We start from the raw sequence: 16265 nt of genomic DNA on the forward strand, positions 1-16265 counted from the left end.
GTGCTATGGGAGATGGGGTGATCAGATTGGATTTGGTGCTGGCACCAAAGTCGTCACTGCCTTCAAGAGGTGCTGTCTGCCCTCTGCTCACTGGCACTCTCTTGCAGGTGTGAACCTGTGCAGTCTGTTTAACAACGCTCAGGAAAAACAGAAGGCTGGGAGCTGAAGAGGAGGCTTAGGGGTGAACAGTACTTGCTACTTTGATTGTTAGCACCTGTGCTGGACAGCTCACAACCGCCTCTAACTCTAGATCTAGGGACACCAGATGCCCCTTCTGGTTGCTATCAGCAACTGCATTCATGTGGCTCACATGGTCAGACAAGCCAGCCACTCACCTCATGCGTGCACCAAAACTTTCTGAAAAGGACCAAAGCTTGTACTTCCCTGGAAGGCAAGAGGTTTAGTGACAGGACTTCTGTCAGTCAAATAACAAAAACTTAACGACCGGTCACATTCTACCATGATGTTGGAGAGCCAAAAGGAAACATGGGGAACTATTGGGAGAATTCAAAAAGTTTCCAGAGTCATAGACATGTTCTAGATGTACTCTGACCCTGTAAGCTGCTGAAATGTTTAGCCTGATAAAGAAACCGAGTTTTAAAATTCAAATTGTATGTAAACTTAGCTAAGTTAAAATTTCCTTTAAATGGAACTACCAGAGTGTAAAAATCAGCTTCACAGGCAAGGCTAAGCATCTATCAAGAGTATTCACAGAGGCATAATATCCCCATTAACTAGTGTATAAACATGGACTGATATTCATGACTGTGAGACTATAAAACCATTGTAACTATTAGCAAATCCACTATCTGCAAGTTGTAAATCTATCAGGCTTAATCTACTCCATCTATGCACAGACCCACATTTCCCATGACCTTGACGTGAAATACATGGAGCCAATTAAAAGAGGAAGTCAATTCCTCCTCTGCTTTGTTCTCAGTGTGTCTGTCCCTGTATGGCACCTGTGAACCACAAGAAAACTAGAATGGAGAGTAAAAGACATAAACAATAATACACCCAAACCAGCTGAGCGTATCTGATGGAGAACAAAAATGTGGCAGATTAAAGAAGAGCACCCTTTAATTTCCAAGACAGTCAAAACAAGAGGCAGCAGAGTCAACAATCAGATAAAGTGGAAAGCTGCTAAATTTTGAGATGTATTTTGCCAGCTCAGTAGAATGCAACTGCAGGACCCAATAATTCTGAAGCTTCAAGAGCCCTTAAACATTATCCACTTCAAACTGTTCTACGGATATATAAAGCAATTTGAAACTCAGGGGGAAAAAAAGGGAAGCACTCAATGTCCCCGAGATAATAGCCACTCTTGGTCTAGGCTCCTTACCCTGGGCTCCTCCCCCTAACTGTCTCTGCTGAGCTCAGGCTGATCTCTGAGGAGATAAGGAGGCTCAGGCTACTCCACTTGCCCTAACCTGCAGTGAGCAGGAAACCAAGCACGTTTTAACCATGAGAGCTCTGTTCTACAGGAATGAGCCAGCACCAACAGTCAGACACAAAGACCACGTGATTCACAGCTCACCAGACTCCTCAAAGGAGGAAAGCTAATTTTTTTAAATGATGATTTATAGTTTTTGAGGGTGTCACACCTTTTGCTAAAGAAGGGTTGGGCTTGTGCTCTCTTTGAAAGCCACACAGGTTCGAAGCAGACAATGGCATGTGTCAAGGCAGATGCTCTTGATGACTCAATGGGACAGGAAAGAGATTTGAAGATGAATGGCAGTGATTATCTTGAGAAAAACCAAGTATTGTCTTGTTAGAACTAAAACTTAGATATCTGTCAAGTTCAAGCCTCTGTCTCCCAGGTGAAGAGACAGCAAGCAGCAAATGCAGCAGGCTAGGCCACCCAGTCACTACCACAGGATTTAGAAGTAAGTTTTCTGTATCCTGTTCTGAGCTTTCCACAAAGGTATGCCTCCATGTCAGAAAAAGGGAGGAAAAAAAAGGACAAATGTCTCTGTGAGCCACAGCTTTACAAATCCTAGCCTTCCCCTCCACCCTACTGCGGCCCACTCCCCACTTCTCCCTGCCTCTTCTTTTTGACAGAACCATACCAGGGCTACGCTTAAAACTCACAATCCTCCTGCCTCAGTCTCCAGGGTACTGGGATCAGAGGTATATGCCACCATGCCTGGCTTTGCAGAAAGGGTTTACATACTTACTTCAGCTTTATCCATTTGCAGTACCGGGAATCTAACAAACCGTGTGTGTGTGCGCAATCCAAGTCCCCTACCACTGAGCTACACTCCCAGCCCAATGACTGCTGTTTTTATCTGCATGCTATTTTGAAATGCAGTTCCCCACCACTTTCCTGCGTAAATTCATATGGAATGCTAGTAGAAAGTAGGCAATCATGAGTTTTATTTAAAAAAAAAAATCAGAAAACAAGTTCATTTTCTTGCCTGAAGCTTACAAACTTCCCTGTTGTAATGCAGGCTCCTACAGATGTATGCTACCCCACGGCTGCTAGGACAGAGAGATCAACAGTTTTGCATATATGAAACCTCACATACTTTGCAATGTGTACTGCGCTCTTATACACCAATCCCCAACAAAGAAAGAAAACGCCAAAGAAACACCAAGATGTGACTTACATTCTGGTGCTGTTTGTTTTATTGATGATGACAGACTTTCCAGTTTGATCCACGTTGTGGTCCAATCCGAAGTAGGCTGCCACCCGATGGACCAGCATCCTCTGATATGATGACATCTGGGGAAACTTTTTATAGTGGTTACTGGAACAGAATTACAGGAGAAGTGAGATCAGCACCAACATCTTCATTTTACGTCTGTGGCACACTCTGTAGGAATTTACACATCCCTGTCTCCATTTATCCAGAAATGCTTGGCGCCTTTCATTGGAGCACCAGCCGACGTCCTCACTCGCAGACAAATTTCTGCTATCATAGATTTATTGATCAAGCAGTAGGCATCACCGTTTCACAGCCTCCCATTCATCTTGTCTGTTGCAAAGTGTTCTGGCTTAGTTCATGATACCTTATCCACAGAGGCAGGCAGAGGACAGGCTCCGTGACATAAGAGAGATTGCAGATGTCTATCTGGACATGTGTCATTACCCAGTTTACGCCAAACGCAGCACAAATTATTTCCAGGCATAACTGACTGCAGCCAGCTGGAGCCCATTAAAAAACTATAATAAAAATGAAAAGGGTGGCTTCTTGTTCTGTCTCCTCCATGCTAATCAGCCCCACCTGTTTATGGCCATTTTGTCAGGAATTTAACAGGCAGGAACATACATGACCCAAGCAATGACCACTCCAAAATCCAGTGGCTTCTCCACTAAAAATACCAAGAGCCACATGAATATCTGTATCTATCTACAGCTCTCTCTGGAATAAACCATTAACTCAGACACTGAACTAAGACATGTCATCAAAGTAGCTAGCATTGCCATTGAACATACTTGCTGTCACCAATGAAATCAATCATTTCCTGCTCCATTTTCAAGAGTATCATCCTGTCCCTGCAAAATAAATGTTCAAAGGAAAGGTTTCACATACTGTCAGTTTCCAAAGAGCAAATACAGTTTATCAAGTTCAACGGAAAAAAAAAGAGCAGATCTATGTCTAATTCATCACTGGGTGATGTTGACTCCTTGGTTTGCACACCACAGTTTGAATTCAGGGTTTTCACTTTAATCTAATCTCACTTGGTAAATATTTGGTGGGGCTAAGCATCATCATTTTAATGCTAACTATGACATGTAAATTTTTGAATGCTAAAAATATAGCCAATAAAGACTTCAAGTCAAAAGAAACCGGAAGGAAGCAAAGCTGGAGTCCTAAGTTTAGGTGGATATGTATCTACACGGAGGCATGATCGACTGATGTAATGCTGAGGATTTTCACTCCTTTTTCCTTCAATGTTTCTTTTGGGTTAGGAAAGGAGAGTTGATATACTCTAACTTACGCAGTAGGCAACTATGTAACAATTAGGGAGTTCCACAGGGAGATACATGTTATCAACAGAGAAGAGAAAGTTCAGGAGAGACATCAGGGAGGGCATCTTTGTTTTATACTTGATTTTTTAGAAGTATTTTGATTAACCACTTTGTAATATTCTATGTGTCCCCTTCCCCATGCGCCAACCCCACCGCTGCCAAAAGGTTTACACAATTTACCTGGAATTGTTCTTCAGAGTGTTAATCAGAAACTCATGTAAGTCTATGCCTGTGGAATCCGTGTATTCTTGGCTGCAATCTGAAACAAACAGGATGGAAGTTGAGTAGCCAGGATAGATGATGGGAATACAGGGTGGGAAAGGGTTTGTACACTTTCTGGTTTCCCTCCTGCTCAAGTAAAATTTGAAGGAAGCTACAGGTATGAAAACACTTGCAGCCCGGCAGGATAGCATCAGAATGAAAATGAGACTCAAGGGTTGAGATGATCTTGACTGGGGGAAGAGCCTCATGTCAGAGGAGAGAAAATGTGCTCACTGGTGGTGATGGGGGGTGTCATGTGCTCTCCCTATGCTGTAAGCCAGTGGGGTGCTGCCTCCACATGACAGGTAAACCCAACCCACAGAGACCTCAAGGGCTTGTGATCCCATGACAACTTGTTCTATTAAAGCAGAGCAGTTAAAAAAAAAACTGCAGGTTCTATTATAAAACTATGTAAATATTAATCAGTATAAAACATGGTAGGGAACAAATATTCTCACATCTTTCTGCTCTCTTGGTGCTGGATAAATCCGGGTCCATACAGCCATTTTAAAAATGTGAAGCTTCTTCCTCTTACACACCATAAGCTCCAGGTTCCCATCCCCACAGAAGCTAACGGGTCTAAGCAAGAATACATTTACAGAGCAGAGCATGAAGAGGAGCTGCCATCCCCCGGCTGGGCGGATTCTCAGTGCTGTTTCAGCACGACTCTCTTCTCTTCAGCTTGACTTATTTCTACTTTGTGCAATTAGAGGTATGGCAGCAGTCTGAAAGTTCCAGACTTGTTGGTTGGTGGCTCTAGGAGGAATGGCTCTTTTCCCAAGAGAAATATGATTTTTTTTTCAAATGAAAAAACATGCAATAGTGACCTAACGCAGAGACCAAAGTCCTCTGGGCCGGGGATTCCACTGAGCCAGACACCCACGTGTGGCTCCCTGTGAGGAGGTGCTAAGGCCCTTGCTGTCTGCCTTTTAAGATAAGGATGAGGGTGAAAATACAAAGCTGTGTATCACCATTGTTCACCGATCCAAGTCAGTTGTCAGTGAACCTGAATGCAAGAACAGATTTGAATCCCCTCTTTCACCTCAGCATGTCACTGAGAACAGGAGATTCAAACATGAATTCAAAGAAATGGATGATTCTAAAAATAACCTCTGTAGTTGTACAAATAAGGGGAAGGAACAAAAAGAAAGTCAAGGTCACTGGTTTTTGTTTTTTGTTCTTTTTCAACATATGTGACTACTTAGAAAATTAGGTGCAGAGTGCTCCTGGACCTAGCAACATGTGTTCAGTTTCTAATGTCTTCTGGCTATGCAGGTGCCCAAATTAAGAAAGGTAAGGAAAGGTTTGTCAAATTCACCTTTTGATAACATTCTGATCTTGGGTTTCTCAGAGGGTTTATCTCTGTTTTTATCCTTTTCTTTTTCTCTCTCAGTATCATCCTTCCTAGATTTATCCCCCTCTTGCAGGCTGGGGAAACTGGAAAGCTGTAAATGAATTGATTCCTGTTGGGGAAAAAAATATAATAATTTAGGGCCAGATGTAATCACCTCTGCCTGGCTTCCATTTTACACAGAGGCTACTAGACACTGAGAAATGAGAGCCTGTTCTTAAGTGGTTAAAAAAAAAAAAAAAAGCCTGTCAAAAAAAAAAAATAGCATACTTGCCCTTTAAGGTGAACTGAAATCCAGAAGTCAGTGGGAGGTCAGAAGATACATCTACTGTTAAACTTTGCCTCATGAATATTAACCTTAACCAAGCTAAACTCCTGTAGATCACAACTCTTATTTTCTCTACAGGTTTATTTTTAAATGTGTAAGGGGAAAAAAAATCCTTTATCTACTCACAATAGAGTCACTGTCATGTCTAAAAAAAAAGCTTCTCCGATTCCCTTCTAGAGTTCCTTATAAGGAGAAATGTGCACCCAGACAGACAGGCTCCAGGAGCCAGAACTACAGTTAGAACCCAGAGAAAGAAAGCATCCAACAGCCACTTTATAGTCGACATTCTCCTATAGAGCTGGGTCAAGAAGGATACCTAAACTACAGAAAACCCAACCCTGCAGCTGGGAGAGCCCTAGTAAGCAGGACCCATCCTGCTTACTCACAAATGTCCTTAAAGTCACAGAAAACACTGCCTTTTAGAAAATGTGGTGAGCTGTGCTGTTCTCTATGTATCTATGTTTGGGTAAATCTATTTGTGGTTAATTCTTCCCCAAAGAGATTCTCTTGAGCTGCTGCTTGGTACAGATTGCGGTATTGAACCGGGTCTACTTTTGCGGTCATTCGTTTTATTTTTCCTGGAAACTGATCGGCTTGGATTGCTTGACAGACAGTAGCCATTACGTTGATTGCACATTTGCTTCCCCAAAGCAGAATGCACCAAACGATGTCTTGTTTGGATTTTTACTTTCTCCAAAGCGTATGCTGGTTGGAGTTAGGGTGAATCAGGGAAGATGCTTGTGCGTATTTGAGAGGTCACTCAGTGACACTGCTTCATGGTATTGGGCAGGGGCCAGGTAATTTTTCCAAGGAGGAGTAGTGTTTCTCGCAGAAAATGTCCTGCAAGCTCACCTGACCTGTGACCTGTGACACTGGCCTTTAACTGTGCCAGGGCTGGGATTCAAAATGGACTCTGAGCAAATCTGGCTACTTGTATAAGCGAGCACAGCTCAAAGCAAGCTAAATGCTTTGGGACGGACCTCCATTAGAAATGATGGCTGGAGGGAAGTTGCCATGGTGTGGGGGGAACAAAAGCAACCGCTCTCCAACTGCAATGCAGAGGATGAGGTGGACCATGCTGCCACCATAGATGTTTAACCAAGCTGGGTCTTCTGACTCCAGGAGGTTATTCTGGGGTTTGAAGGTGGTGGTGGGGGGAGGTCATATACAAAATATGTAAATCAGAGTGAATTTCTAGAGTAGCCATTCTTTCCAGGATTAGGAACAGAGCTGTCACAATCGGTGAAGGTTCACGTAGGAGCTAGGGTTTTGATTTTTTACTTTTACTTTCTCAGGGAATCCCTAGATCATTCCCCACTGAGAAGATATGTTTCAGGATGAGGAAGAGCCGTCAGAAGACTCAGAGAGAGGTTGTGGGCAAGTGGGTCACAGGAGAATGGTCCAGTTCCTTCTTCAGAACTGTAACAACCACTCAGCCATCACTAGGTTCGAATCTAAAAATCATCACGTTGGCAATAAATTGGATACAGAAAAGCAAAAGCCAAAGGCATCCACTGTAGAAAAAAAATGTACAAATTGCTGCCATGTGTTGACCAATGCTACACTCAGGTTAAAAAAATGTATTTTCTACACATAAATATACAATATGGTGTAGAAAGAATACACAAAAAAGTGCTGTAGAGTTGGTAAAAAAGCAATTTGTTATTTTTTAATATTTTTATTGATACGCTCAATATTAAAATACAAGTGTTAATAAATACATCGGTACAGGATAAGTTTATACCCAACAACAGTAAAAGAATGATTCAAGTTGCAGTAACACACTGGTCAGCAAATAATATAACACAAGAAAAGCACGCTTTCTTGAACTCAACGACAGACTGAACCGTCAGGTGTGGGTCTGAGATCAAGTAATACAGGGAACGAGAGTTTTTCCCACACAGGAAAATGAAGGCAGTTTTCCAAATACTGTGAATATACAAACATGGGGGAAGCAATACATTCCATGTACTGTATACTTCTCTGGGAGCCAGCCCTCACATTTTCTCAGTGTTCGGTGTTATCTAATGAAGGCATTGCATATAAATTCTCAGATAGGTGACTTCCTTATATATGTGTCTGTTGGCCTTCAACCAACCCCCTACTCCCACCATTCCCTGGTTAGCCAAGAGAAAGCTTAAGAGGCCTAATTTTCTCCTCCAAGACTACTCCTATTTTCTGGGTTCAGAACCAGCAGGAACAAAGCACCTTTTGCACCCACTGTGTGGAGGTACCCCTAGACCTGCCTCTGAAATGGGTGCTATGATACTAATGACCCTTACCAAAACCCAAAACTCCTGTGCCTTGTCAAAAGAGACAGAGTAGATGAAGTCTGCAGAGGCTGGCCTCCTCTGTCTGGCGTTAGGAGTGAGGGACAATTGGGCTGTTTCTCCTCCCAGAGTCAGTCATTCAACAGGGTTTCACACAGATCATATGCCGTACAGTGCCAGCCATCCGTCCACATTGATGGTACAAGGTGTGATATTCACATCTTTCTACCTTTTCCATCTCCATTAAAAATAGAAGCACACATAAAATGCTGAAGGGAAGCCACACGTTTCTCAGAGCCCGAGTTTAAAAAAAAAAAGAGGCTGTATATGAAACACAGTAATGGCTGCTGAATGATAGCTTGCCTGTGCCTCTCCACAAGAGCGGCATGTTAAGAAAATGAGACTAAAAAAGAAAACACTCTTAGGACAAAAATCTATAAGGAATTTAGTTTTTGGTTCTTTTACAGAAAGTGCTCTCCATATTCTTTGTGTCAATAAAGAGAATTTAGAGGATTTCAATTAAAGTGAAAAGGGGAGGGAGGAAGGGAGGAGAAGCAAAAAAAAAAATTAATGAATTAATGATTTTGTAATCAATTTTCCTCCCCTTGGGCCCAGGCAGGTCATTTGATTTTTGTGTTGACTGCCTTTGACCATTGACAAAATAAGCAAAATTTCAGCATCAAGACTATGTTTTCCAGAAGCGAATATAATAGTTAAAAAGGAAAACAACAGAGGATGTGGAAGGCTTCGTTTGGTCACAGAAAGGTTTTCCTGGAATTTTAAGTTTTGGGGAGTCTACCCATCTTGCTGTAATGGGCAAAGATAAGGATGGAGATGTACAGCAGCTGATTAGTATCAAATTCACCACCAGTTCAGATGCATTTCTGGACCATTTCCACAGCAGTCACCAAAAGAGAAAAAAGAAGAAAAAAAGAAAAAAAAAAAAAAAGAAAAGAAAAGAAAGAAAGGAAAAACTCTCCCCGAAGGCCATAAGGACATTTCTCCACAGTTCAGAGCGTCTTAGACACTACTTCTTAAATCTCATAGGAGCTGACAGTGGTGTTTTTTTTTTATAGGCAGGTGCAGTTGGGGAGCTGAGAGGTAAGTGTCTTCAGAAAGACAGGGTGCTTGGGGTGTATTTGGTTCAGCCTTATCAAGAGAGAGCCTTGGTGGACACTCAGCACTGTCGTGCTTACTGATTTTTTTTAAATTAAGTTTTAATCTAAATTCTTTTGAGTTCCTTTCCATTTGCAGAGAGTTTTCAGAGAGTCTGGAAAAAAAAAAAACAAATGTAATAGCCTGTGATACACATTTAAACTAGTTGTGTGTATAGGAGGGGCTGTGGGGGTGCATGCTTGTGGGGTGTATTTGCACATTTGTGGGCGGTATGCCGGTGGTTTGAGTGCATGTGCTTCTGAAGTCAGAGGTCAGTCTCAGGTGTTTCTCCTCCGTTGGCATCTAGCATTTTTATTTTACTTTTTGAGATAGTCTCTCACTGGGACCTGGGGCTCACTGATTAGGGCTTGGACTGGCTGGCCCTTGAATCCCAGGAATATAGATATTTGCCTGTCTCTCTTTTCCCCCATGCTGCGGTTACAAGTATGTGCCAGCACACTCAGCTTCTTGAGTGGGTTCTGGAGGTTGGACATAGGCCCAAATGCTTGTGAGCGTGGCAAGCGCTTTATTTGCTAAGTGACGTCCCCAGCCCCGAACTTATAAACTGCAGAATGTCTCATAAATAGGGCTGCAGCAAGAAAATGCTGTATTTCTTCAATTTCTGTTTTCTTCCCCCACCAAAACATATGTCAACTTAGTGATTGGCCTTGCACACAGAGATCTAATCATGCAATTGCTTCTAATACCAGGGTTTATACCTGATCCTGATGACTTTCGCCTCCAGGTCTAGCTGAAGATTCTTCACAGACAGCAAGACTTCTGGTCAGCTTCCCTTTGCCTGCTCCTGACTGGGGATGGAGGAGGGCAGGTCAAAGAACAGAAAACATTCTCAGACTGTGAAAGCATGGCCACCACATTTGCGAGAGTATTCCCAAGTAAGATTTCTCAGTCCAGGATCAAATGTGCTGTATGATTCTGGGTGCAAAGGCAAAGAAAGTAACAGGGAGCCCATGCCAAATATGAAAACACCAACTTATGCAATAGTTCTTAACTACGTTGACCCATGAACATGAAGGGTGAATGGATGCCATTTCTTGAAAATATCACACATAACACTTGACAGAACAAATCTCCATCAAAACTAAATTAGGAGAAGATTGAATTAAGGAGGTGGTCCAAGCACTGACTGACACTGCCCATTTATTTCCAGGTGGACATCACTTGAAAGATTGAAATGTCTGCTCTAAATTGTATCCAAAACCAACAACAAAAACCAAAACCTCTGGTGGATGCAGACAGGGTAAAACACCACTATGCCAACAGCTATGAAAAACAGAGCAAATCAAAACACTTATGGGTGTTCAGACTCTGAGCAAGGAGCATCCCTATGGTATTACAAGGCTGAGGATCACAACCAGGTTGCAATGAGACAGTCAGGGCCCAGCCTCTGAGCTGTGGGCACATCTTTAGCTCTGATGGGACATATGTAATTTATTGTAATTGTGGCATTGACTCCCCTGGGCCCCTGAAGATCCCTACCTTGGATTTTCTTCTCTCTTGGTTCTGAGCCGCCAGTCGCCGCTGAGTGGCAGAAACAGAAAACAAAACAAAAGAAAAGCCAGTAAGCCAGAAGGAGACAGACAGAAAGACAGAAGAGTGGGGAGAGGAGAGTGGAGGAGAGGAAAGGAAAGGGGAAGGCATCATTACCATTGACTGTGGAGATATCCTCAGTGGAAGCAAAGCTATTCTGAACACTAGGAAGAATACTCTGGTGGCCTAAGTCCCAAATGTTTGAAATTGTCAGTTCCTCAGAGCAAACACAGGTGAGAAGAAATGACAGCCTGGCAGGTTCTGATCACTATGTGCCTACTGGCTTTTGATAAGGTTGGCTCATGGAACATACTAACACATTTGTAAATTAGTTCAAAATGAAAACCGATAGCTTTTACAAGCTCAGTTTGCCTTCCCTGGACCAGCATTTTCTTTTTCCTTGTAAATCATTGTGTATTTAATCCTATCTCTCCTGCTTCCCCCAGCTGCTTCCAGTCCCACCCCTCCCTTCACCCCTTTTTCTGTTCTGATTCTTCATCTGCGGACTCTTGAGCTTTGATTTGTCTGATAATAAGACTTTAGCTTTAACTTGTCTAGGAAGAATAGAATACATGGTTTTGACATTTCTCAGCTGTGAGCTGTGTCTCCATCTTTCCAGGCAATAGGGAATCTGTGCCAAGACTCCAAGAGCCTAAAGCTGCATCTCTAAGGCCTTACATGCCCAGCTTGAAGTGATCTAGCAAGGGGCACTGGGCTCCTGTAAGCAAATTTGGTAATTAAATATGCTCTTTTATGATTTTAGTTTTCATTTCTAAAGGCACTTTATGGCATCATTTTAAAAAAGCAGAGGAGGATTCCTCTTTGACCTCCTAATCCCTCAACTACCAAATTCCTCAGGCAGTCTCAGATAAATCCTAGAGGTGGAGGGCAAGTCCCCGGAGCTCACCTGCAGTTCCAGCTTCTCCTCCTCATCCAGGCTTTCCGACTTGAGGATGCCATTTTCTGGGGCAGACTCTGTTTCAGTCCGTCCTTCCTCCACTATGGTCGGGTTCAGTTCTCCTTGCTCAGACATTCTCCCAGATGCAAATTAAAACAATGAGTTTTTAGACCCTGAAAGGTTACAGTATCAGAAAATGGTATCAGTATAGGGAAGTGTTTCCAGTCATTCTTGAGATCTCTCAAAGTAAATTCGCATCCCCTGCAAATTCACATCCTGAGGTGTGGTCTAGCATCCCTACTGACAAAGCTATGCACCCGGAGGACAGAGCAAGACAACATTAAACAGTAACTGCACACACAGGAGGCAGGTTCATCACCTCAGCCTCAGCCCATCCACACACAGAGTAGCATACATGGATACACCTTCTGTCAGAATGAGTCAACTAATCTTAGCCGAGACGCAATGCCCCCACCCAGCTGCTAGTCCCCACACTGCACTGCAGAGGCAAAGAAGAAACTGAGGCTAGTTCCCCAGTGCTTCAACAGGTGACCCTCAACTTCTGAGTCAGGAGGCCCTACTGATAAGAGGCGGAACCTCAGACATGATTCGGAAAATTATTTCTCCGTTTCAGCCCATGGAAATACCTCCCTAGCAACAAGGAATAGAGTGCACTGTATCCAGGAACAATACAGAGGGAAAACTCAGATGGAAAGGTTATGATTTGGTATAAACGTGGGATCTACTTTCGGTCATGAACCTTCCAGGGTCAGCACATTCAGGCTTCAACCTGACAGCTAACTAAAGCAGCAGCAGCAGCTCCTAGCCCTGATGTCCCTGCCAGCTACCTGTACTGCTAGCTCCAGAGGGAGGAGCAGCTGCCGGGACTGAGCCTGCTGCCCGGTGAGACTCCACACTCAAAGCACACTGCTCCACACACAAGGAGGCAGCTTCAAAAACTTCAATTCCATTATTGTTCACCTCCCTGCCTCCCCCCCTCCTTTTTAGCCTCACTAAAAATCTCTGGCACTTCCTACCCTCTGACATACTCACAAATCATTTCTCATTTATTTACTTCCTGCTCGTTTCTGTATGTATGAGAAAATGAAGGGAGGGGAGGGAAGAAGGATGGAGGAAAGAAAGGAAAAAAAATGAGAGAAGGAAAGGGAGGATGTGAGGGGTGGGCTCAGAGCAGCTGCAGCTTAGAAAGTCCTTTCTTTCCCCAAAGTTCCCTGCCATTCACTGTCCCATCCTGGTCACCACAGTGACTGCCCCTGGACAGAGTCACGTTCCGATGTCTCTCTAGTGTGGCTGCATTACCATTCACTAATTTAGTAACTTCATTTTAGGCTGGAAATAGGAAGCATGAGACAAATCGACACCATGGCAAATTCGATTGCTGATTTGTTAAAACCCACCATGACAGAACAGACGGCCTGTAACAAAATCTTACAAGCACACGGACCTATTTGGCAGAGGACTGTGGGATTGTAGAAGGAAAAGTTTCCCTAAAGGAGGCAGAGGTTTGAGCTGGTTGATTTGCTGCTTTTAAGTCTGGGGAGGTTTTAGGATCTTCTGCTTTTGGGCAATTATTTTATTTTGTTATTTTTAAGTCTCAGAGTCACCCAGCATGTGTGGTTAACAAAATAAAAGTCTCATCTTCCCACTGGTGAACAGTTTGCTTTCTCTGAGCAATGGGTAGAGGGGAAGACAAAGACCTTCAGTTGCCCTAACCCCAGTTTCAGACTGCTTCAGTTAAAACAAAAATACAGAACAAACAAACAAATAAACAAAAATAGTTAAGCAGAGTGAGGAAACAGAGCTATAATTTTCAAAACTACAAGTCCAATGACATCCTCGACAGACAGATCCTGACCCCGAGGGTGGAATGTGGTGAATGGGTCTATGTGGACAGGCATGGTAACAAAGGAAGAATAACAGGGAACTACAGATGAGGTGCCGCCCCACAAATGCTTTACCTTTCACACAGAGTTCCAGCTGTAGATCTGGAAGAGTGGCTGGCGGCTTCTGTGGTTCCACACTGGGAGAATCCACACAAGTGATCAGAGGTAACTGCCATCCCATGTCCCCATTAGCAGTTCAGGATGTCCATCTCGAGTCAGCTTCCTTACACAGCGTGATACATGGCCGACAACCTGAAAAAAGAGGGACAGTAAATCATCATGGTAACGCTCGTGGCCGTCGGGAGAAGCACACAGTAAGTAAGACTGGGTTTCTAACACTAATGACCAGCTTCCAGCAAATCCCGCTCCCAGATTGCTCCAGCTCCACCTGTCCCAAGCTGCCGGCTTCTTCTCCAATGAAGGCTACAGCCGGCTGTTCAAGTCAGCACGGCGCCCACGCAAGGAGCTAAAATTAACAACTGAATTATGCACCGAAGATTACTCACTTCAGTTTTAACCTTTTTTAGTGAAATCTCGCACTTTGTATTAAAAGAAAAAAAAAAAAAAAAAAAAAACAAGTTTGTGTGTTTGCCTCAATGAGAATCAAAGTCACCTACCTGCCAAAGGTTTGTCTCTTTTATTTCTAAATTGAAGTCTTTGTCTAAACTATAGGTGGATGCGATATGCCTTAATTCTATGCCTATGAGTCTTTTGTGTGAGGTACCTTTGTGAGGTATCTGCACAGACTTTGATCTAAGGAGGCCTTGTCTATAAAGTTCAAAAGAGAGAAGAAGGCAGAGAACTTCCGCATTGGCACAGCCGAGAGAGCACTTTTCACTCCACTGACAGTTTGCAAAGCATCCCTAATATCGGTGCTTCGTGGTGAACAGTCTCTCCACATCTCTCCCTCCCTCCACCAGGACAACTCTGCCAGCTGAGCATTCCCCGTGACAGCAAAGAATCGCTGCCGCAGCAAGCAACAGATTGGCACACTCCAAGCCCCTTGCAAACAATCCACGCTCTAATGTACGCTTTCTTTTCTCGCCACGCCTGCAGGAGCAGCCGCACAGACAGCTTGAATGCAAACAGAGTCGGGCTCCTGATAGCATTTGCCAAAAGCAAACCCAAACTCTCAGCCTCCTGGGGGTGGGGGAGCACAACGCTGACTCCAGCCGTAGACACACCTCTTGGGCCCTATTGCCTCTGAAGACAACTAGCTGAGTCCAACTACTGCTCCAAAGGCTCAAAACCCCGTCTCCTTGCCATGTCCTCCCCACTAGCTTAGACAGCATGACTGGCTCCTCTCTTTTGGCAGTGGCTCTGTTAATAGCATATTGGGTTACAAAGCCAGTGGGAAACAACTGTTGAAGACACAGCCGTGAATACCATCGATAATTTCTGATTTATTCATCTTTGATGCGGGTGGAAAACTTGCTTTTAAAATATACAACTTTTGTTACAAGCCATATAGCTGATAGGCAAGTGCACATCTCAGACAAAACGGACCACTAATTGACAGTAATTTTCATTTTTCTATTCTGGCCCCTTGTGCCATGGCTACTAGGACAGATGTCCGATTTTAAATCAATAAATAAATAAACTAAGAAAGAGTCAATGTAGTTTACAAGCCATTTATCTAGAATAAACTCTGCTGTTAGATAAAGTTACCAAGTGCTTTCTGTGCTGTTTTCCTTTCGCCGAGGTGAATGATGTTATTGTGTGTTAAAACACACGTTTGCCTGGCTTTCTTGCCCTCACAGCTTCACAAGGGCATTTAATCTGGCAGGCAAATGACAGCAGGGTTTCAAATCTAAGCCTCAGATACCTAGCCTGGCTTCAGTAGGAGGATGTAAAATATAATTTTTTTTTCTCCAGGAGTCAGAAAAAAATAAACTCATATTCACGTAACTACCCAAGTGTTAACAGCCTGGATCTGTGTGTGTGCGTAATTGCCAGGACATGTTTTGAAATAGAACCGATCTCTAAAGTCAGCACGGCATTATTCTAACCCAGCTGAATCATGAAGTCATCATCCCTCCCGAGATAAAAGAGAATCTGGGCATATGGGAGTGAGCAGAGAGGAGCATATGGATCGCAAATATTTTTGTAACTGATTAAAATTGTTCTCTTTGCTGAGGAAGCAATGCCAGGAATCCAGCCCTACTCCAGCTTTCTGTTAGCCAAGCCAACCCCACTCATGCATTGCCATTCCACGAGGATCGGGTCCAAGTCCTCTCATTTTTATCAAAAAAACCACAATTATATCGAACAAATATATTTTTCTTGGCAATCTTTTCGTTAATAAATTTGGTTATTAAATTTTAATTTATATAACAAAGGACAGAAAGGGAAGGAACTTTTCTTATATAATACATGTGGTATACATAACACACTCATTACTGGAATTCCTTTGTGGCCATTATTATTATTATTTTACATTTAATAATTTTCGTGTGAATGTGTGTACATGGACACGGCACCTGAGTGGCAGTCAGAGGGCAATGTGTTGGCGTCGATTCTTTCCTGCTACCGTGTGTGACCTGTGACTGAACTCAGGTCGTCAGGATTGCC

The 16265-nt window shown here is 43.3% G+C and overlaps 1 protein-coding gene across 10 annotated transcripts in view; it reads right to left on the reverse strand.

Annotated features, from left to right (window-relative positions):
* Positions 1 to 16265, reverse strand: part of Arpp21 (cAMP regulated phosphoprotein 21) — a 159001-nt gene that overhangs the window by 101640 nt on the left and 41096 nt on the right. For 6 of the 10 annotated variants that reach the window (XM_055601654.1, XM_055601652.1, XM_055601651.1 and 3 more), the window contains exons 1-9: positions 14032 to 14093; positions 13770 to 13946; positions 11800 to 11963; positions 10842 to 10883; positions 10061 to 10150; positions 5556 to 5700; positions 4157 to 4235; positions 3440 to 3499; positions 2610 to 2750 (exon numbers count right to left, since the gene is read on the reverse strand). In XM_055601654.1, coding sequence (XP_055457629.1) covers positions 2610 to 2750; positions 3440 to 3499; positions 4157 to 4235; positions 5556 to 5700; positions 10061 to 10150; positions 10842 to 10883; positions 11800 to 11925 — 683 coding nt within the window. In that variant the 5' untranslated portion in view covers positions 11926 to 11963; positions 13770 to 13946; positions 14032 to 14093. Of the gene's footprint in view, positions 1 to 2609; positions 2751 to 3439; positions 3500 to 4156; positions 4236 to 5555; positions 5701 to 10060; positions 10151 to 10841; positions 10884 to 11009; positions 11055 to 11799; positions 11964 to 13769; positions 13947 to 14031; positions 14094 to 16265 lie in introns of those variants that run through there. The other 4 variants (XM_055601647.1, XM_055601646.1, XM_055601648.1 and 1 more) reach the window with 3 other exon arrangements.

The sequence above is a fragment of the Psammomys obesus genome, unplaced genomic scaffold (genome assembly GCF_907164565.1).
Source record: "Psammomys obesus unplaced genomic scaffold, mPsaObe1.curated_primary_1811, whole genome shotgun sequence".
Taxonomy (NCBI): Eukaryota; Metazoa; Chordata; class Mammalia; order Rodentia; family Muridae; genus Psammomys; species Psammomys obesus.